At 42.0% G+C, this 21336-nt stretch overlaps 3 protein-coding genes across 4 annotated transcripts in view; all 3 read left to right on the forward strand.

Annotated features, from left to right (window-relative positions):
• The window catches only part of LOC110535303 (LIM zinc-binding domain-containing Nebulette), an 86156-nt gene extending 83874 nt beyond the window's left edge, over nucleotides 1–2282 (forward strand). Inside the window, exon 7 of the mRNA XM_021620216.2 lies at nucleotides 213–2282. Within this exon, the coding sequence (XP_021475891.1) occupies nucleotides 213–389 (177 nt within the window). The 3' untranslated portion in view covers nucleotides 390–2282. The remainder of the gene's footprint in view (nucleotides 1–212) is intronic.
• A 1594-nt stretch (nucleotides 2283–3876) lies between these two features.
• On the forward strand, nucleotides 3877–5073 carry LOC118937467. The gene is made up of 2 exons (XM_036936641.1): nucleotides 3877–4827; nucleotides 4917–5073. Exons 1-2 carry the CDS (start codon nucleotides 3877–3879, stop codon nucleotides 4923–4925), a joined length of 960 nt encoding a protein of 319 aa, XP_036792536.1. The 3' UTR covers nucleotides 4926–5073.
• Nucleotides 5074–7141: 2068 nt separating this feature from the next.
• On the forward strand, nucleotides 7142–15227 carry ssr1 (signal sequence receptor, alpha). 2 transcript variants are annotated; one of them, XM_021620218.2, is made up of 9 exons: nucleotides 7142–7447; nucleotides 10253–10386; nucleotides 10471–10567; nucleotides 10905–11167; nucleotides 11463–11539; nucleotides 11674–11752; nucleotides 12808–12901; nucleotides 13400–13414; nucleotides 13853–15227. In XM_021620218.2, the coding sequence occupies exons 1-9, from the start codon at nucleotides 7378–7380 to the stop codon at nucleotides 13918–13920; spliced, it is 897 nt and encodes a 298-aa protein (XP_021475893.1). In that variant the 5' UTR covers nucleotides 7142–7377; the 3' UTR covers nucleotides 13921–15227. The 2 variants fall into 2 exon arrangements, with proteins under 2 accessions (XP_021475893.1, XP_021475894.1); XM_021620219.2 differs by lacking the exon at nucleotides 13400–13414 and having other exon boundaries at nucleotides 7146–7447.
• Nucleotides 15228–21336: the final 6109 nt, after the last annotated feature.

The raw sequence follows: 21336 nt of genomic DNA on the forward strand, positions 1-21336 counted from the left end.
CTACAGTAGGTTTTGTTAATTCATACAGGATCGTATTTGTATGCCATGGCCAATTTAATTAGGAAACTATCCAAAATATGTCACTCATTTGTTTACAATTGTTTTTGGGAATTCACACAATCAATGACTTGTGTGCCCTGATATTTATGTTGTACAACTAACTTTGTATACACAAACACACGATTAACATTGTTGCCATACCTCCCATTCAGAGAGTTTACCGGGCGCTCTACGACTACGCAGCGCAGGACCACGACGAGGTGTCCTTCCGCGACGGTGATGTCATCGTCAACGCTCAGCCCATCGATGAGGGCTGGATGTACGGCACCGTTCAGAGGACCGGCAAATCAGGCATGCTCCCTGCCAACTACGTGGAGTGCTTCAACTAAGGGCCGCATCGCAATAGTCTTTAAGCGATTTCCTTTCCTCTCTCCTTGTCTCCTCTCCTCCATCAGCACTGATGTGAAAACAAAAAGATTTGATAGGCGGAAGGGATAAGGCGGACTGGATGCCTACTGGGAAATTGACTTCCACCAGTTCTTTTAATTTCATTTCAGTACAGTTGAAGGAGAGGAGATGAGGAAAGGAGGCCATTCTAGATTATTGAAATGCACCCAAGGGGCTAGCCTTACCATGGTTTGGTGGAGTCCTCTCCCCATGTGTCTGTTTGAAGTCTGGTCCTGGAGGCCTACTGTACATGAGCAGAGATAAAGGAACTGGGTGGTGTTGTTCAGTTTACTCTGTCTAGACTACAGACCCAAACTATCATAGCTACTGTACATTACCTGCTGAAAATGGTCATGGAAAAGTGTATCATTTAATAATACGTTTTGCTTTTGATTTAATTTAAAGCATTGGTGGCTTGTCCCACGTGAACAGTTAATGAAAATATATATATAATTCAATCAGAGCATTGTAACCCTCAAATAGACAACATTTAGCCGACAAAAAATGACCTATTCAATGGAATACATTTACCACTTTCTGGGAGAAGTCGAAAACATCATGATTCCCACACTTGAAACCACATTTGAATTCGTTAAGCAGTTTCTCATTTTTTCACACCAACGTTGTGTTCCAAACGTGCATTCTTGCAGCACAAGACCAATAATGTTTTCGAATTATCCTGGAAAAGTGGTTAGTGGGTTTGCTTGAATAGCGCCCAACCAGTTTCCAGCCCCGGAATAGGGAGGGACCCGCTTTCTTCTTGTACTCCTTTGTATTTCAATTATTATATTTTGCATTTGGACATCAATACTAACTTTGTTTCATGTACAAATTAGGGGAGAGGGAGTGAAGGAGAAATGACATTTTCAGGACAATCCTGAGTGATTGCCAGACAGTCAGCTGTTTAACTTATGTTATATCATTAACACGCAGCTTCATTCTGTTTCGGTCTGATGACATAAAGGTTTAAACCAGCTCCACAAGTAAATATAGTTGATACAAACTCTAATTGAGTCACACCATCTCACCTCTTGCTTTGAGTTCAGTGGAGTTTTTACATCTCAAATACCAGTTTAGCCTCACACAGGCTTAATTAGATTATGTCCTCTTCTCTAACTAGCAACATGGTTGTCATATGCTGCCATCTAAACAGTGTCAAGTAAGAATGGTAAATGAAGTTGGATTGTAAATCTTAAGATTTCTAAACTATTGTGAACACTTGATTCATAAGCTCCTATAAGAAAAACACTAATGACAGTACACTCTTGGAAAGAAGGCTCCAAAAGGGTTCTTTGGCTTTCCCAATAGGAGAACCCTTTTTTGGTTCCAGGTAGAACCCTTTTTGTTTCCAGGTAAAAACCCTTTTTGGTTTCAGGTAGAATGTAGAATGGTAGAATGGTAGAATGGTTTATAATATCTTAAGGCATGCACACTATTGTGACCATTCAAGGACTTCATTTCTGGGTACATGGTAGCTGGGGATTCTCTCTTTACTGTGGTTTTGTACATTACATTTTATTACTGAAAGTGGTAACAAATGAAAATGTTGTGAAATGCTAATATTTATTGGCCTTTAAGAGACAATAACGGAACAGCAAGAAACCTCAAGCTTGGTGTGTTGCTTATTCAATTCATAAAGCCTTTTTTGTCCAAAGGTTTTTCTTCTAGTAGTTCCATTTTTTTTTATGTCTCTCTAAAAAATGTTTACTCAGTTTGTACGCCAACACCGAGTTTTATTGAGGTGTCACTTTTTCCTCAGTTAACCATTTGTTACATTTTTGGGGGTCATTAATTGCAGTGTGTCACGAGAGTAAAATAAAAATCTTTGTCGACAATGATTTTGTAATTGGTTAATTTAAACACCTTTTGACAAGCTACGGAGGATTATACATGGTCAGTGTATTACATTTAACAATACCACCGTTTGTTTCAGGTTATTGTGCATAAATGTTGGTTGTAGCATGACTTATTATATATCTTACTATGTCTAGTATATTGACAGCTAAGTGCAAAGATCACAGCAGGCACTGACGATGCATCATAATTGACGCATCACAATGACATCCAGCCACATTGCATCATCATTTCTAGGCCATACGTTTATGTACATGGGAGCAACAGGTAGGAAATGCATTACTACTGTAGAAAAATAGAGATGACAGTTATGATGATATCATGTCAAGGATAGGCCAAGTTGTAAGGATTTATTATCCAAAAAATTCACAACCTGAATTCATTACTTGTTAAGATGATTAAATACTGCTGTTTATTTTCCATAAATATAGCACAACTCACCTGCCCCATTTGATGATCTCAGCAATAATTGTAATATTCTCCTAATGTTTCAATCAATTCTGGTTTGAAAAATCTATACAAATGTTACATGAAAATATCCAGAACGAATCATGTCTTATGTATCAGGTAATTCTGGGTGGACTCTCATCAGGTCTAAAAGGACAGTGAGTGAGGGACTCAGTGTGTAATTGGACTAACACGTAAAATACCCTGATACACTTGTAATTGAACAGTATAACGGAATGGACCTAGACCAAATAGATCCTGTGGACTACCTAGGCCAGCACCTATCATCAGAGCACCTATCATCAGCACCTCCAAGTGAACTAATCACAGACTCACAATGTGTCCACCGGGGGCGGAACATTCCAATAAATGGGAATCACGCTGTTACTACTCAAACACAACCTGAGATGGCTTCATCCTCACCCGTAAGTTTATAGGTTATATAGGAACCATATTGATTGTACCAGGATGTGGACATGGGGCTAGGGTGATGGTTGTGGTTATTTGATGTGGTTTGATTTTGATTTGGTTGTGGATGAGGTTTAGGGTTAAACCTCATCCATGTCATTGTGTGTGTGTGTGTGTGGGGGGGGGGGGGGGGGGGGGGGGGGGGGGGGGGGCCTAGTGACTATTCAGCAGCCTGATGGTCTGGGGGTAGAAGCTATGAAGCTAGGTTTGTGGTTGAGGGTTAGGGTTGAAGCGGGATGTGGACCTGAAGCTAGGGTCAGGGTTGTGGTTGGAGCTAGGGTTAGAGTTGAACCAGTATGTGGACATGAAGCTAGGGTTGTGGTTGGAGCTAGGGTTAGAGTTGTGGATGGAGCTAGGGTTAGAGTTGTGGATGGAGCTAGGGTTAGAGTTGAACCGGGATGTGGGCATGAAGTTAGGGTTAGTGGTATAATACACCCTGGTTGTGTTTAGGCGTCAAACAGAAGAAAACCTGAAACAGGGAGGAACTACCTTGACTTGTTCAATAGCAAAAGTTAATTTTCGTTTTCTGTATGTACTCAGTCATTTTGTTTTCTCATCCGTCTAATCACCTGATTTACTTCATGAGCTAGAAAGTGATCATTCCTCAATAGCCTAGATAAGTAGGTCTTTATATCTTTCAACCCCATAAACTGTCCACAGATGCAAACGACTGTGACAGATTTGGTTTGCCATGCCCCTACTCATGACCCCACCCCTGTCCCTGGCAATGACCAATCCCCAAAAATTCAGTGGAGTGAGCTTCTGTACGTGTCGGACGAAATCGCCCACCTGCGCCAGGTGAGCCACTGTCTGGCCGACTACGAACGGGTGCTGAGTCGGCTGGAGTTGGAGAACGCCCAGCTGAGGAACATGGAGTCGGACTTGCTAGAGAGGGCCGAGGTCAGTGAGAGAGGCCTCAGGTTGGCAAGGGAGAGCCGCCGCCACAAGGACCAGGAGATCCACGACTTGAGAGAGGCCAACTGGGTCCTGGCTCTCACCACCGACAGGCTGAGAAAGGCCTGCCGGGAGAAGGATAGGTGTCTGGTGGATTGCCAGAACAAGCAGAGTAGGAAGCCTGGGAGAATGCTACCGTTTGTGGAGGAAGGGGAGAGGAGGTCATTGCTGGGCCATGGAAATAAGAGAGGTGAGGAAAGTGAGGAATGTGCTATGCAGCCTCCAAAATCGGTGGAGGAGAAAGGCTCTCTGCATGAGAAGGGGGTGGGTGAGAAGGTGAAGCTCTACAGCAACTCTATAGCAGACTACAGTCTTTACCTACATCTCAAAAGGAGCGGCGGGGATCCGTGCTTTGAGATGCAGCTTCCATTGAGTTCAGAGGGGCCAGCTGTGGCTCAAGTGTGCCTTCTTCTAAGACAACTAGAGACCGACGTCTACAGTCCGGGTAAGACTGATGCAAGCAGGAACCAAGCCATCTGGAACTTTGGTGCCAGCCTGGAGAAATTGCATAAAACATTGAAAGGAGGAGAGATAGACGATGAAGTGGAATATGTGATTAAGGATGATCAGAAAGGCTCTCCATGCACTAAAGACAGTATGGAGGAAGAAGCAGAAGAACTCGAGGAGTCTGAATTCATTGAAGAGGACTTTGTTGAGGTCTGTAGGCCTATTCATTCATCCATTATCCCTCCCATCATACATTTGAGCAAATGATCCATCTCTCACTACATCTTCTTTCTCCATAGGCTGTTTAAGTGGACGACATCTGTGAAACACTGTGACTGCAGAAATAACTGTTTTTGAAGACATGCAGAGAAATATGTCTTTCTTGACTCATTCTCCTTTGAACACCATCTTACTTCACTTCCACTTTACAACACGGGAGTGTATTATAAAGGCAAGTCACACATCTAAATGCCTCTGTGTACTATTTGATGGGAAATGTAATGTATTCATTTGTTTTAAAGAAATATAGGCTTACAAAATGAAGATATCTATCCACTTCCTCTCACAAAAAGTAAATTCAGGTAAATCCCTTCAGATGTGATGATGATGTGTATACAGTACCAGTCAAAAGTTTGGAAAAACCTACTCATTCAAGGGTTTTTCTTTATTTTTACTATCATCCATATTGTAGAATAATGGTGAAGACATCAAAACTATGAAATAACACATATGGAATCATGTAATAACAAAAAAAGTGTCAAACAAATATCTGAGATTCTTCAAAGTAGCCACCCTTTGCCTTGATGACAACTTTGCACACTCTTGGCATTCTCTCAAACCGCTTCCCCTGGAATGCTTTTCCAACAGTTTTGAAGGAGTTCCCACATATGCTGAGCACTTGTTGGCTGCTTTTCCTTCACTCTGCAGTCCAACTCCTCCAAAATCTCAATTGGGTTGAGGTCGGGTGATTGTGGAGGCCAGGTCATCTGATGCAGCACTCCAACACTCTCCTTCTTGGTCAAATAACCCTTACACAGCCTGGAGGTGTGTTGGGTCATTGTCCTGTTGAAAAACAAATGATAGTCCCACTAAGCGCAAACCAGCCGGGATGGTGTATCACTCAGAATACTGTGGTAGCCATGCAGTATGGCTGGTGGCATTGTCATGCTGGAGGGTCATGTCAGGATGAGCCTGCAGGAAGGGTACCACATGAGGGAGGAGGATGTCTTCCCTGTAACGCACAGCGTTGAGATTGCCTGCAATGACAACAAGCTCAGTCCGATGTGGCTGTGACACACCGCCCCAGACCATGACGGACCCTCCACCTCCAAATCGATCCCGCTTCAGAGTACAGGGCTCGGTGTAACGGTCATTCCTTCGACGATAAACGCAAATCCGACTATCACCCCTGGTGAGACAAAACCGCGACTCATCAGTGAAGAGCACTGTTTTACAGTCCTGTCTGGTCCAGCGACGGTGGGTTTGTGCCCATAGGCAATGTTGTTGCCGGTGATGTCTGGTGAGGACCTGCCTTACAACAGGCCTACAAGCCCTCAGTCCAGCCTCTCTCAGCCTATTGCACACAGTCTGAGCACCGATGGAGGGATTGTGCGTTCCTGGTGTAACTCGGGCAGTTTTTGTTGCCATCCTGTACCTGTTCCGCAGGTGTGATGTTCGGATGTACCGATCCTGTGCAGGTGTTGTTACACGTGGTCTGCCACAGTGAGGACGATCAGCTGTCCGTCCTGTCTCCCTGTAGCGCATCTCACAGTACAGACATTGCAATTTATTGCCCTGGCCACATCTGCAGTCCGAATGCCTCCTTGCAGCATGCCTAAATCACGTTCACGTAGATGAGCAGGGACCCTAGGCATCTTTCTTTTGGTGTTTTTCAGAGTCAGTAGAAAGGCCTCTTTAGTGTCCTAAGTTTTCATAACTGTGACCTTAATTGCCTACCGTCTGTAAGCTGTTAGTGTCTTAACGACCGTTCCACAGATGCATGTTCATGAATTGTTTATGGTTCATTGAACAAGCATGGGAAACAGTGTTCAAACCCTTTACAATGAAGATCTGTGAAGTTATTTTGACATTTTTACAAATTATCTTTGAAAGACAGGGTCCTGAAAAAAGGACCTTTCTTTTTTTGCTGAGTTTATGTTTCAGTAAAATTGGATTTTTACCATTTGTAGCAATGGTTATCAACTGTACTGCAGGGATGGAACATAACTCGCAGAAGATTGAGGTTGTGGTGGCAGCTGCAGAGAGGTATTTGGGTGTGCGAGACTCTTATTTACAATGATGGCCTACCCCGGCCAAACCCTAACCCGGACGACGCTGGGCCAATTGTGCGCCGCCCTATGGGACTCCCAATCCTGACTGGTTGTGATACAGCCTGGAATCAAACCAGGGTCTGTAGTGACACCTCTAGCACTGAGATGCATTGCCTTAGACCACTGCGCCACTCGGGTGGTAGTGGTGCCCCATCCTTTCAGGTTGATGGCCTGAGGTAGGACTAAATATATTTAAATAGTGGAATATTTTTGGGGGGTGAGTGTAGTGTTAGATGATAGGGTATTTGTTTGTTTATTTATTTTTTAAATAAAAGTGTTAGGGAGTTGTACTCGAGTCTAGTAGGTGGCAGTAATGCAACGTTTATTGGATGACAACCGCCGTTAAACCTAATCGAAGAAGAAGTAGCAGCTAGGCTTCAGGGAATCACTACGTTTCATAGTGAAGGAGGCTTACTGATTTCACATCAAAATGATGACATTTCTACCTAAACTGCTTTTGCTAGTATTACTAGCTTTCCCGGCAACGATTATCATGAAAGGTGAGTCTATCGAACTGGAATTAGGTTGACTAGCTGAATTGAAATAGCTTTGGCTATTACAGCTAACGTTAGCTTTATGGAAGGCCACTGTCTGACAGTGTCCCATGCGCATTTTGACATATGCAAATATTATTTTCTGCTAGTACGGCATTGTAACTACTGTCCTTCTCAAATAAGTTTTGTCGGTTTCGATACTGGCTACGTGTTTTAGTAGCTATTCATTTCAAATGTAATTTAATAGATTCTTGCTCAGTCAAAAGTGGAAGCTACGGTAACTACAGTAGGTAGACTGACGTGTCCTTACCAGCCAGCTTGCTGCTAGCTGTCATTCATGTAGCCAGCTATATAGGTTTACTAAATAAGTTGCTAATTTGTATCTACACCATCACCTAGTTAAGTTTATTTCTGTTGTGCTGATTGTCTGTTTAATCTAGCTAACTATCTGTACGTGTGCACTTTGGTGGAATGTGTCTAGCTAGTACTACTAGCTAGCAGTTAACGTTGTCGATAATGAACTAAATTAGAAACGCAACATTTTCAAAGGTTTCAATGAGTTAGTTCATATAAGGCAATAAGTCAATTGAAATACATTAATTAGGCCCTAATCTATGGGTTTCACATGGGAATACCGATATGCATCCGTTGGTCACATATACCTTTAAAAAAAAAAAGTGGGGAGGGCATGGCTCAGAAAACCAGTCAGTATCTGGTGTGACCACCATTTGCCTCATGCAGCGAGACACATCTCCTTCACTTAGATTTGATCAGGCTGTTGATTGTGGCCTGTGGAATGTTGTCCCACTTCATTGGCAGTGCTAAGTTACTGGATATTGGTTGGGAACTGGAACACGCGGTCTTAAATGTTGATACAGAGCATCCCAAACATGCTCAATGGGTGAGTATGTCTGAGTATGCAGGCCATGGAAGAACTGCAACATTTTCAGCTTCCAGGAATTGTGTACAGATCCTTGCGACATGGGGCTGTGCGTTATCATGCTGAAACATGAGGTGATGGCAGCAGATGAATGGCACAACAATGGGCCTCAGGATCTCATCACGGTATTACTGTGCATTCAAATTGCCATCGATAAAATGCAATTGTGTTCGTTGTCCATAGCTTATGCCTGCCCATCCAATAACCATATTGCCAACAACGTTCACATCAGCAAACTGCTTGCCCACGCAACACCATACACGTGATCTGCGGTTGTGAGGCCAGTTGGACATACTACCAAATTCTCTTAAACGACGGCTACGGCATATGGTAGAGCGATTAACATTACGTTCTCTGGCGACAGCTCTGGTGGACATTCCTGCAGTCAGCATGCCAATTGCACACTCCCTTAACTTGAGACATCTGTGTCGTTGGGTGACCCAACTACACATTTTAGTTGCTTTTATTGTCCCTAGCACAAGGTGCACCCGTGTAATGATTCTGCTGTTTAATGAGCTTCTTGATATAACACACCTGACAAATGGATGGATTATCTTGGCAAAGGAGAAATGCTCAATTAACAGGGATGTAAATCAATTTGGGATCACAAGATTTGAGAGAAATTGGCTTATTCTGCATTTGTGGAGAAAAGTGGACCAACACTGTACATGTTGCATTTAAAAAATAAAATGTTCAGTAAATTAATAGTCTGATTTAATCAACAAATTGGGTAGTCAGATTAAAATGGTTAAATGTATAAAGTCTTGTACCTATCTGGCTATGTTGACAAAATCACTATATATCCCATCAAGCCAAGAGAGGAAAGGCTGCCCGTTTTCACAGTTCCAAGACCAGTCAGAAACGTCCAGCTAACCCGGCGCCAATGACGCTGGTGCATCTCCAACCTGAACTTAAGTAGCAATGATATCCTTCGCCACCGTTGTCTGACGACACGACAGATGGCTTGAACCAGTCATGACTATTCCACAAACAAATCATTTAAGTTTCTTTCTAGCAAATGTCTTATTTACATGATTGTATAACTAGCAAAGGAGTTTTGAAGTTGAGGGTGCAGTATTTATGAAGTTTGGCAATGAGGATGAAAAACTAGCATAGTTCAGCTAGTTTATCCAGGGAAAACAAACTCTGACAGAATATAGCTGGACGCACATGAACACTCGACTGATTCAGGACACTGATTATAGTTTTTATGCCCTGATATCAGGATCTGGCAGCAAAGTTTTTACTAAACGATTCAAACGGAAACTAATACATCAGATGACAAATATTTGAGAGCGAATCCATATATAAACCCAAAATCCGCCCATTTGCCAATAGTAAAACTACTCTTAAAACGATGTTTGAATGAACCTGAATCCAAAAAATGTATAGTGAAGTTGCTTCTAGACACTGTAGACTCCTCCTCTTCACCATTCTATGCCTAGTCTTCATCTCCTGTCACTCAATTCACATCAAAAACCATGATTTCAACTTGGGACAAGCAGCCCTCTATTTTTGTCAAAGCCTGAAAATCGTATCTGTTGTTCTGACATTGTAGCCAGCAGTGTTTTGCTTGAGTGGTTCAACGTTAGAAGCTTGCGATATGAGTCATTTGATAATTCAATGACTTTTGCTAGGCCTAAAACCTGTGACTGTAATGAACACAAGATTTGTTCAACCTCAGTTTTAGTCCCTTGATAAGATATTCGCTATGTAGCTAAAGCCCTTGCTGCAGCCATGGTAGGTCTGGTGATGTGAACATAATAATAGGATTAATTTTGACTCAGTGACTTCTCTAACTCAAGTTAGTTTTCATAAAATTAGATTTTGTGAGATTTTAAGTTGGATGTATTTCCTTACAATCAATGCAGGGCCATTAGTGGCAGCCCAGGATGCTACTGAGGACGAGGAGGCAGCTGATGAAGATGCTGTGGATGATGTTGACGTGAACGCAGAGGATGAGGATGACGAGGCCGAAGTTGAAGATGATGAAAATACGGAATTGGTAAGAGATTAGGCTACTTTTGTCTGCCTCCCATGGTTTTTTTTTGTGTAAAAATAAACACAATGTCTCTTTTGTATATTTTAGACAGAAGAAAAAGAGGAAGAGGAGGAGGAAGCCGTAGGAGGAGATGTGAAAGCCTCCCCCAATGCTGACACCACCATCCTCTTCGTCAAGGGAGATGGTAGGAGTATGGGCACAGACTAGGGCTCGTCTCAACATATCTGCATGTTGAATTTTGCACATCATTTCCTCATGATTGTTTTGAACTGCTTGTTTTCACTTCAATTTTAAGACTGACTTGTATTTGTAGATGGATTGACTTAGCTGCGATGCTTAGGATATATGTTTCAACCTCATTTGTTGGTGCATTCATTGCACATTACACTGAACAAATGTCTGCTCAATTACTTGAATGAAAAGGAATTCATCTGATTCTGACAAGCCTGTGTGCTTCAAATTCACCTTAAAGCCACCACTCCTACTCTTCTGTTGCTCTTTCTCCTGTCTTTTGCCTTCAGACTTCCCAGCTAATGACATTGTGAAGTTCCTGATGGGCTTCACCAACAAAGGCAGCGACAACTTTGTGGTGGAGTCGCTGGACGCATCCTTCCGCTACCCGCAGGACTTCCAGTTTTACATCCAGAACTTCACAGCCCTGCAGCTGGGCATAGTGGTGCCTGCCGGGCGCCAGGCCACATTTGAGTACTCTTTCATCCCTGCCGAGCCCATGGGCGGGCGCCCCTTCGGCCTGGTTATCAACCTCAACTACAAGGACAGCAACGTAAGTGGGCCTCGGCTCTTGTCTGTGATTAGTCAGCCATTCTTGATAGGCAATCATTTGTGAAAAAGACTATCAAGAATGGTCATGGGTGTTGTTTTTCAGTTTTCTTTTTCTTGGCAAGTGTTGAGATATAACTTATAGCTGTGAAGCTTCTTTCATTCATTTTATATAGTGGTGTGTGGCTGAAGTCTTTCCTTTGCTTGTGAGGTTGCACTTTCATATGAAATGGGGTAAGATGAATGATAGTTCACTAGCTGGAGGTGATATCTGAGCCTCTCCCTTGCGCCTCTCTCAGGGTAACTTGTTCCAGGATGCTGTGTTCAACCAGACAGTGACCATCACCGAGAGAGAGGACGGACTGGATGGAGAGACGTAAGTGAGACTAGATGGGCTAGCCCTGTATTGGAAGACAATGGCTAAATGAAACCACTCTATTGGGGATGGCTGCCAAACAAACAGCCGCCACACCAGGTGTCTTAACTCATCTCTGTCTTCTGTATCTCTAGGATCTTCATGTATGTGTTCCTGTCTGGTTTGGGTCTGCTGGTGGTGGTAGGCCTTCATCAGCTGCTGGAGTCCAGAAAGGTAAAGCTACAAAGCCGACGCCACTGAATGCAGAAGAATAATTAATTAAAGCTGCGCTATGTAACTTTTTGGGTGACCTGACCAAATTCAGATAGAAATTAGTTGTAGTTCTGTCATTCTCATTGAAAGCAGGTCTAAGAAGCGGTAGATCTGTTGTATGTGCGCTTTTTCTATGCTTCCCATTCTTAAGTTTTGTTTATGCGTCTTCTACTTTCTGTTTTGAACACCAGCTGAAAATACAATATTTTTGGTAATGGACAATGTATTTCACAGTGGTTTAGAAGGTACAATGATTCTCAACACTATACTTGCTTTTTTTGTCACTAACTGGAATTCCTTGAACTATTAGAATTTTAGCTACCATGAAGTTGCAGAGCGATTTCTGCGTAGTGCAACTTTTAAACATATTTTTCCTTTGTGTGTGCTTTCCTCGTTTTTCCAAGAGTGATACGAAGACCGAAAGATATGTACTTTCGATAGCTTTGCTGAAGCAATGCTCCATGACCTGATTTACATAGAATGTTGGTAGATGAGCAGTCCAGAGAGAGAGGAATTAGGAGATGCCTCTTCACATTCAACAGTGGGATTCTCCCAGTTCAGATGATTGTCAGTTGATGAGTCAATGTCCTTTTTTCAGGTTGAACACAGTGAGAGTCAGAAAAGGATTCGAGCTAGTACCACTACTTTTCTGAGGAACATGGAGGTAGATAGGGAAAGAGGCTGGTTCGGTTTTAGCTATTTCGTTGAAAAGCAAGAATGAGGGCAAAATGTATGTATACTCCACCATCACTACTACTACTAGGAAATGAATTAAAGTATAAGGACTAGGGGAACAATGTTGAAAAGGGTGTGGAAGATGGGTTTTGGAGATTGTTTCAATGTTGTATTGAGAAATTTCAAGTGTAACCCACACTAGAACATTTCAGACTGAGGGGGGATAAAGAGTTAATAAGACAATTTTAGGGTTTTGTTTATGTAAAAGTCTAGTGAAAGTATACGTTTTGTGGCTTCCTCAACGGTTCGGTCACTCTTGTGTTCTCCCCCACCCCGTGCAGAGGAGGCGGCCAGCTGCCAAGGTGGAGATGGGCACTTCTAGCCACAACGATGTGGACATGAGCTGGATTCCCCAGGAGACCCTTAACCAGATCAGTAAGTCCTCACCACTCACTCACAACATTATGCTAGCTAGTAGCCATAGGGGAGCAAGCTGTTTATGCTAGCCATTAGCCACCGGGGTGCCAGCACCTTCAACAGCTGAGCCTAGGTTACTAACAGTGTAAAGTGAAATATATGAGTATATCTTAGATTGGGCTGCATGGAAAAAAAATGTTTTGAAGCTACAGTGTCAAATGAAATGTTTTTAAGATGACTGAAGTGTAAGCACATCCTAGCTGCTATGTCCCGTCCTTGCTGTGGTCCTCTTTCTACAGCCTACATGCTCCTCTATTGTGAAATCCCCTCTAGTGCACCAACTGCTGTCAGCTTTGTAACGTTGCAATGTTTCCATAGATACCTGTTGTCAACTTTGGGGATATTTAACTTTTCTAGAATTCTCTCTGTTTGGCTGGTGTTTCAAAACTACCTGTTCTCTCTCTGGGCATGGGTTCATTCTCTTTTCTCTCTCTCCCTCTTTCCTTGCGTCTTCAGTGCAGAGTCGGCGAGGTGAGGCTTCCCTTTCTATCAGGAGTGAGCGGTAGTAGTTTAGCTAAATGTTAAGTTTGCTCTAGTTGTAGTCTTAAAGAACGCATCTTTTCGACTCAACAGTGAATTAAATTAGCATATTCAGAAGCACTGATATCTCAATCATTGATTCATGTTATTCTCTGTTGTAGCATCTATGGTCAGTCAATTGGCTATGGTCACTGTCAGTCCCTAGAGATGCTCCTCATAGGTCTGAAAGGGTCAATTTGATATAGACCTCATCGCCATATTTGCCTATGTGGAGTTTCTACCATAACTCATCCAATTCTTACAGATCTACAAGCTGCTAGGTGTTGATTTTAGAATGCGCCTATGCAAAAAGAATCTGATGCGAAGAGTGACATCTAAAAAGGACACCACCTGCAAACCTTCCCTAAACCTCTCCTGTCGTTTCCCCAGACAAGGCTTCCCCCAGACGATCTCCCCGCAAGCGGACACAGAAGCGCTCTGCTGGTTCGGACGAGTGATGGGCCCCCACCGCCCAGTTCTGCCAGTCGCGCCTGACGCAGCCATAGCGCCAACCTTGTCAGCCGGGGAGAGGCAACAGCCTTCTCTCACCACAAAATCTCTTCACAAGAGGCCGGTTTCTACCGCTAAACTAGACAATAAATACCAAACGGACCCATTTTTTATTTTATTTTGTTGAGGCGTTATCACAGGTATTGTGATGAAGAAATGGTTTTGAGTAAGTTTTTGTGAAGATTAAAGTCCTGAAAGATGGAGGGGATATTAGAGCTAGATAAATGATAGTGGGGGATGATACACTGTTTTTTTCTTTTAGGTAATTTTTCGGTTGTGACTGTCTTTCATTTTTTTACCTGTGGATATCTTTTTGAGGCAGAATAGTTTGTTTTTGGTATCCCTGAGAGCCATGATTACACACACCTTGTCTGTAAAAAAATATATATATATAATGTTTTGCACTGGTTAATATCTACACATTTGTGTTTCTGTCACATTGTTCTCTGCTGCTTCGTGGCACAGAGGATGGCCGGCTTCGAATCTTGTCATTTGAAGTGCACTGCAATGTTCGGCCATCTTTCACGGCTTCTATGATTCGGTGAAGACATGAGGACATGGTAAACGGTCTTCTTTTGTCTTCAATGTGCCTGTAAAACTTTTTTTTTTAAACAAACATGTTTTGTGTCATTTACTGTAAATTTGCATTCTTTATATTCCAAGGCTTGATTTATTTCATCTACACCTATGAATTAAGTATTTAATTTTTTTTATCTGAGGATCTGAATACAGCACTGGTGTGTGTGTGTGTGTGTGTATACTGATGAGTGCCCTGCAATGCTAATTTAGTTTCTTGACTTGTCTGGGATAATTACTTGTGTGTTTTACAGGCACAGTACATTTACTACTGTACCACAAGGCCCCCCCCATTTCATAAACTTCTGAGAGGGGCTTTGGACTAACTGTTTGGCACTGACTGTCAAATTTTAAAAAACAAATGTTTGCTAGTAAATCTTCCACTCCCCCCCCTCCCCCCAACCATCTTTCTGTTGTGTGATTCATGGAGCTTTTTAATGACCATTTGAGAATAGATGGATCCCAAATAATCCCCCCCCCCCCCCCCCTGTATATGAACTTGTAATGAAAACATATTGTAGCAACAAACAAAAAAAACATTTTTACGGCGCAGTATGAATGTGTTCATTTTGGACACTGGTGCAGCTTCATGTAGAAAACAGAAAATTAAAGTGGAGATGTATGTGCTATGTCTTTATTTACTGCAGTGTGAACTAATACATATTTTGTCTTCACTCTTGCTGAACACTCAATGAATTCATTAAGTAATTGATTTGTGTATAATGGGTAGAGCAATAACCGCACAGCCCGGGATTAAAACAAACAGCACTGTGCAGAAATTGAATTTAGTCAAACATAACCTTTTTTAAAAGTTAAATGCAATGTCTGTCTATTGTAGTTTGTTTGAATCCTGGGCCAGTATCTACAAAGCATCTCAGAGTAGGAGTACTGAGCTAGGATCTGACCAGATAATCTTATTCATTATTATCCTTAGAGATACACTACATGACCAAAAGCATGTGGAGACCTGCTCGTCGAACATCTCATTTCAAAATCATGGGCAGTAATATGGAGTTGGTCGCCTCTTTACTGCTATAACAGCCTCCACTCTTCTGGGAAGGCTTTCCACTAGATGTTGGAACATTGTTGAGGGGACTTATGTCCCTTCAGCCACGAGCCTTAGTGAGGTCGGGCACTGATGTTGGTGTGCCAATTCATCCCAAAGTTGTTTGATGGGGTTGAAGTCAGGGCCATTTAAGTTCTTCCACACCATTACTATTGAAAGTCAAATTTGGGTATGAAAAACGGTGCCACCTCTTTCTACATTTTCTAACACAAATGGGGTTTCATTCTGGTCATGACTGAAATATCTAGTTTGTCAGCTAATGGTGCTTTCAATACAACTGGGAAAACTAATTCAAATCATGACGTCAATAATCTTCAGGTCGGAAAGTCGGGAGCTCTAGAAAGAAGACAACGTTTCCAACTTAGTATTCCGAGTTGGAACCAAAATTTTCCCATATATATATATATATATATATATATATATTTTTTTTTTTGCGTTCCCAGTTGTTTTGAACGCACTGAAGTCGGAAGTCGTTGATTTCCGAGTTCCCAGTAGTTTTGAACTCAGCATAAACTAGCCACTGTAGCTAGCCAGTAACGCCTCCAGTAGCCCTACTGTACACTATATATACAAAAGTATGTGGATATCCCTTCAAATTAGTGGATACTGCTATTTCAGCCACACCCGTTGCTGACAGGTGTATAAAATTGAGCACACAGACATGCAATCTCCATAGACAAACATTGGCAGTAGAAAGGCCTTACTGAAGAGCTCAGTGACTTTCAACAGTGAACAAGTCAGTTTGTCAACTTTCCGTCCTGCTAGAACTGCTCCGGTCAGCTGTAAACGCTGTTATTGTGACATGGAAATGTCTAGAAGCAACAACGGCTCAGCCACACAAGCTCACAGAATGGGACTGCAGAGTTCTGAAGCGCGTAGCATGTAAAAAATAATCTGTCCTCGGTTGCAACACTCACTGCCGAGTTCCAAACTGCCTCTGGAAGTTGGCACAAGAACTGTTTGTCGGGCCGAGCAGCCGCACACAAGCCTAAGATCACCATGTGCAAAGCCAAGCGTCGGCGGGAGTGGTATTAAGCTCATCCCCATTGGACTCTGGAGCAGTGGAAACATGTTCTCTGGAGTGATGAATCGAGCTTTAACATCTGGCAGTCCGAATCTGGGTTTGGCGGATGCCAATAAAACGCTAACTGCCCCAATGCATAGTGCCAACTGTGAAGTTTGGTGGAGGAGGAATAATGGTCTGGGGCTGTGTTTCATGGTTCAGACTAGGCCCCTTAGTTCCAGTTAAGGGAAATCTTAACACTACAACATGAAATTACATTTGAGACAATTCTGTGCTTCCAACTTTGTGGCAACAGTTTGTGGAAGGCTCTTTCCTGTTTCAGCATGTCTATACCCCCATGCACAAAGCGAGGTCCATACAGAAATGGTTTGTTGAGATCATTGTGGAAAAACTTGACTGGCCTGCACATAGCCCTGAACTCAACCTCATCAAACACCTTTGGGATATATTGGCGCACCAACTGCAAACCAGGTCTAACCAGGCCTCTTGTGGCTGAATGGAAGCAAGTCCCCACAGCAATGTTCCAACATCTAGTGGAAAGCCTTCCCAGAAGATTGGAGGCTGACCAACTGTTAAGGGAATTTTTATCAATGATGACTAATTATGTATACATTTCAATCAGGACTGACTAGTCCAAATGCTATTATGTACTGTACATATATGAATTCTCTCTTGCTCCCATTCCCAATTGTATATAATATAGTTAGGAGTTTAGTAACAATGACGGTCTGTTCCTTTGTACAAATGAATGAACTATCTCCAGATGGCAGGGACGGACTATCTCCAGACTGTCTAGAATGCTGATTTACAGTGACAGACCTTGGCTTTAGGAGAGGAGGGAAGGCTCGAGAACTATAGGGCCTCTCTACCGGTGTCCTGAAGAGATAGAACATTTAGGAAACGCTGACATCATTTTCAGTTTATAACCTGTGGTAAAATGTGTATGTACCCAGTACTCTCTTGAATTAAACGCTGTTACCTGACTTTTAAGACCGGGTCTCTGTCCATTTCTTATAAAAAATATTGGTTCTTACAATCCCATAGAATGCATTGACACAGTAATTAATTCTGAATACCCATGTTTTTGGAATGAGATGTTTTATAAGAAGGTGTCCACATACTTTTGGTCATGTAGTGTATCTCTGGACTTGTGGAATGGTGTGCGTGTATGAAGTGAGTTGTGTATTTGCATATGTCTTGTCTGTATTTGAGAAATAAAGTGTCAATATGTACAACGTTTAATATACATTACATGACATCTAAACCACACAAGTATAAATGATGTATTCACAGGACCTGAGTTCGAGAACCTGGAGTATCCCTTTTGTTTATTTGATCGTCTGCAAGAAATCGTCCAAAGCTTCAGGTTAGAGGGTCGTTCCACGAAATGAGTTCCCTTCGCGTGCCTTTCATAGTTTAAGTAGAAATTGTGCCTGTTATATTACAGTGTTTTACAATCGCTAGAACCCATTTCTCAATACTTAGGTCACTTTTTCAAAACTCTTCACACAGTTCTCCTAACCAACTTTCAGCTTGGCACAGCAGTTCATTTCACATCCAAAATGCACTAAAACTACCAAAACACTTCATACATGTCTCAAATCAACGCATTCTTCCCTAACACTAGCAAAGGTTGTCACCCAACAAGCACACTTTGTCACTCATAAGACAATGACCTAAACAACAATAACAACAGGTAGCATTACACAATGTTTACATTACAAAACAAGAATGACACCTCTACTGTTTAGAATTCACTGCAGTATATGTTACAGGAATTAATCAGACATGATGCAATACGCTTCAATATGTTTTATGTCATTCTTTGGCATTGAGTGATTCCAAAATACAAGAATTTGTATATACACCATCTACAGATACAGATACGGTAGCAATGCTAGTCAACCCTGTCTTCTGCATTTAGCCACAGGTTCTCTCCACATCACATCTTATGTCATCTTGGGCAATACACCTAGGAAAGAATATTTTGGCATGCCTGGTCCATCCCTGGCTATCTTCTGCAGATATGTTCAGGCATCCAGCGTTCATTGCGTCCAGGAGGGACATTTGATCATGTGGATGGTGGTCGTAAACCTTAAATTCCTCTATGGGTTTGAGGAATGGAGAGTAAGGTGGGAGGAAAAGTGACACCATCCTGGGCTGCAAACCACTCTGTGACTGCAGGAGTGGTGCAATGCCACATTGTCCCATAAAATTACAAACGTTGGCCGATTTCGCCTCACTGCAACCCTTTCCTCACCTGGCACAAGCAACTCAGGAACCGTTTGTAATTGCCTTCCATAGAGGTCATCCAGGAATGAAATGAGACGCTCAGTGTTGTATGGCCCAATTTGCGGTTTGTGTAACAGCAATCCATCAGAGGATATTGCTGCACACATTGTGATGTTGGCACCCCTCTGGCCCGGGACATCCACTATGGCTCTTTTTCCCAATCAGATTCCTTCCTCACCGCTGTGTTTTGGCCAAGTTGAAACCAGCCTCATCCACAAAGATGTATATGTGGCGTGTTTGCCTGGCTTCAATCTCTATGACTCTCTAAAATAAGGCAACATAAGGCAATATAAGAGTTAGGCTATTACGGTAGTTTACATTATACCTAAAAACATGCCATTGTGTGCCTCTGCTCTGTTTGGTTTTGTTCAAAACCAGTTCTGTATTTCATAGTCATCTTACCTGGACATATTGGTTCCTGAGTTGCTTGACTCGTTCAGAGCTCCTCTCAAAGAGCACAGTGTACAACTGCTTCATCCTGACTTGATGTTGTTTCAGGACTCTAGAAATAGTGATGCTTACATTGTGAATATTTCTAAATGTAATGTTGTCTGCCAACACTCTGTCCCGAATCCCTGTGAGTTTTATGCCATTGCTTCTAATGATCATATCAACGATTGCAGTTTCCTGCATAGCAGTGAAAATCCTACCTCTCCTGCCTGTGGGAGGTAACCATTGGGTCCTAAGCAGAAATACAAAAACAATTACACCCAAGTGGGTTTGGAGGCTTTGCTCAATTTACTTCTGTAATGTGCAGTTCAGTCAGATGCCCTTGCAGAATGCACATCGTACCTGTTGTTTTGCTGGACATTTCTTACAATACATGGCACTGTTGAGCATTGCTGATTTGGCTGCACTCTCAGACCAGCCTCTCTCATTGATAGACCATGATTTATTACAGGATCAGTTATAGTAGCGCTAATCTCATCAGAGACTACAGCGCTTGATCTTCCTCTCAGTCTTCTTCCACCACGCATATGTACCTCTCTCCCTCTCCCAGCCACTCTTCTTCCTCTGTCAGCCACTTCTCTATCTCTGGCTGGGTCCATGTTTACATTCCAGTACAGCATTATTGCTAAGATGTCCCCTTTTGTATAGATGGTAATGATATTGAAAGACTAACACCTGTGTAGGTGTTCAGCTACAATGGGAATCAGCTGTGGCTGGTCTAATTGTTTTGATAGTATTTCATTTTTTAGATGTGGAATATATTTCATTACGGTATTACTGTAGAAATGTAGCAAATTGCTGTCTTATTCAATTTTGTGTTATGTTAGGTTTTGAACTTAAGTTTAAGAGTTTTGAATTGAGTATGTAAACATGTGCAAATTGGCCTGTAGGTACATAGAGTTTTGGTGGCGGTTGTGTCTGAGTGAGAAAAGAATTCATGAAATTTGAAAGATATAGTCATTGAATGCATTTTGTGCCAAAGCAATGTAACATGATCCACAGTTTAGCCCTCAGACTGCTGTTGTGCTCACTGTGTGCAGAATTTTGAAAAAGTGACCTAAGTATTGAGAAATGAGTCCTAGCGATTGTAAAAAACGGTAAATTAAGTGCCTTTCAATATAGACCACATGGAAATTCCATAAATATGTTTTTTAATATGAATAAAGACTTGCTAAAGTGCCAAAATGCAGCATTTTGACATGTCTCTTAGTGCCTCTATGTGACTTCTCTGTGAATTAGAACCCCAAAATATATACATTTTCACCATTGTAAAGCCCCAGTGTTTAGTGATTCATTTTAAAGTAAAAAAACAACAACCTGTCCCTCAGTTTAAGGTCAACCCTGTTACATGAACTGAACTCTCGTTTTAATATAGGAAAACTATTCCTTTTTCAAAAGGAACATTAAACATTATCAGTCAAATCATAGTCTAATAGCAGGTGACCTGCTTCTACTCCTTTTGGCCATGTTCTGGTGTTTTGTGTTGGAAAACTGAGTGGGCTGAACATAACACGTCGTCAACCCTGTAACCCATAGATAGACAGGCTAGAAAGTTATGACAATTACATTTTTGCATTCAATTGTCCCTCCCTGTTTGCACACAATAAGCTTCTATTCCCCCTGTCACAAGGGGATGCATGGCTGATTTAAGATACTTATTTGGCACTTAATAGGCAATTACTATAGTCATTTCTTTAATTTCACCCATTGAGATTGGAAAATTTGTTTTTTATTAAGTTGATCAAGTTACACTACTCAAAAAGGGACTCATTTTGTGGAACGATCCTAGAGTTTAAAAAAAAGGTGCACCACGTGGACATGGGTGAATTTTGAGTATGTTCACTTTGCACCCTACATTCATGGATTACAAGACACATGCTTGATTGATTCAAAGTGTATAGGATAGGGTTGCCCTGAACTGTAATATGCTAGCTTGGATATTTTCTTTTCACATTG

This window comes from Oncorhynchus mykiss, chromosome 11, assembly GCF_013265735.2.
Source record: "Oncorhynchus mykiss isolate Arlee chromosome 11, USDA_OmykA_1.1, whole genome shotgun sequence".
Classification (NCBI taxonomy): domain Eukaryota; kingdom Metazoa; phylum Chordata; class Actinopteri; order Salmoniformes; family Salmonidae; genus Oncorhynchus; species Oncorhynchus mykiss.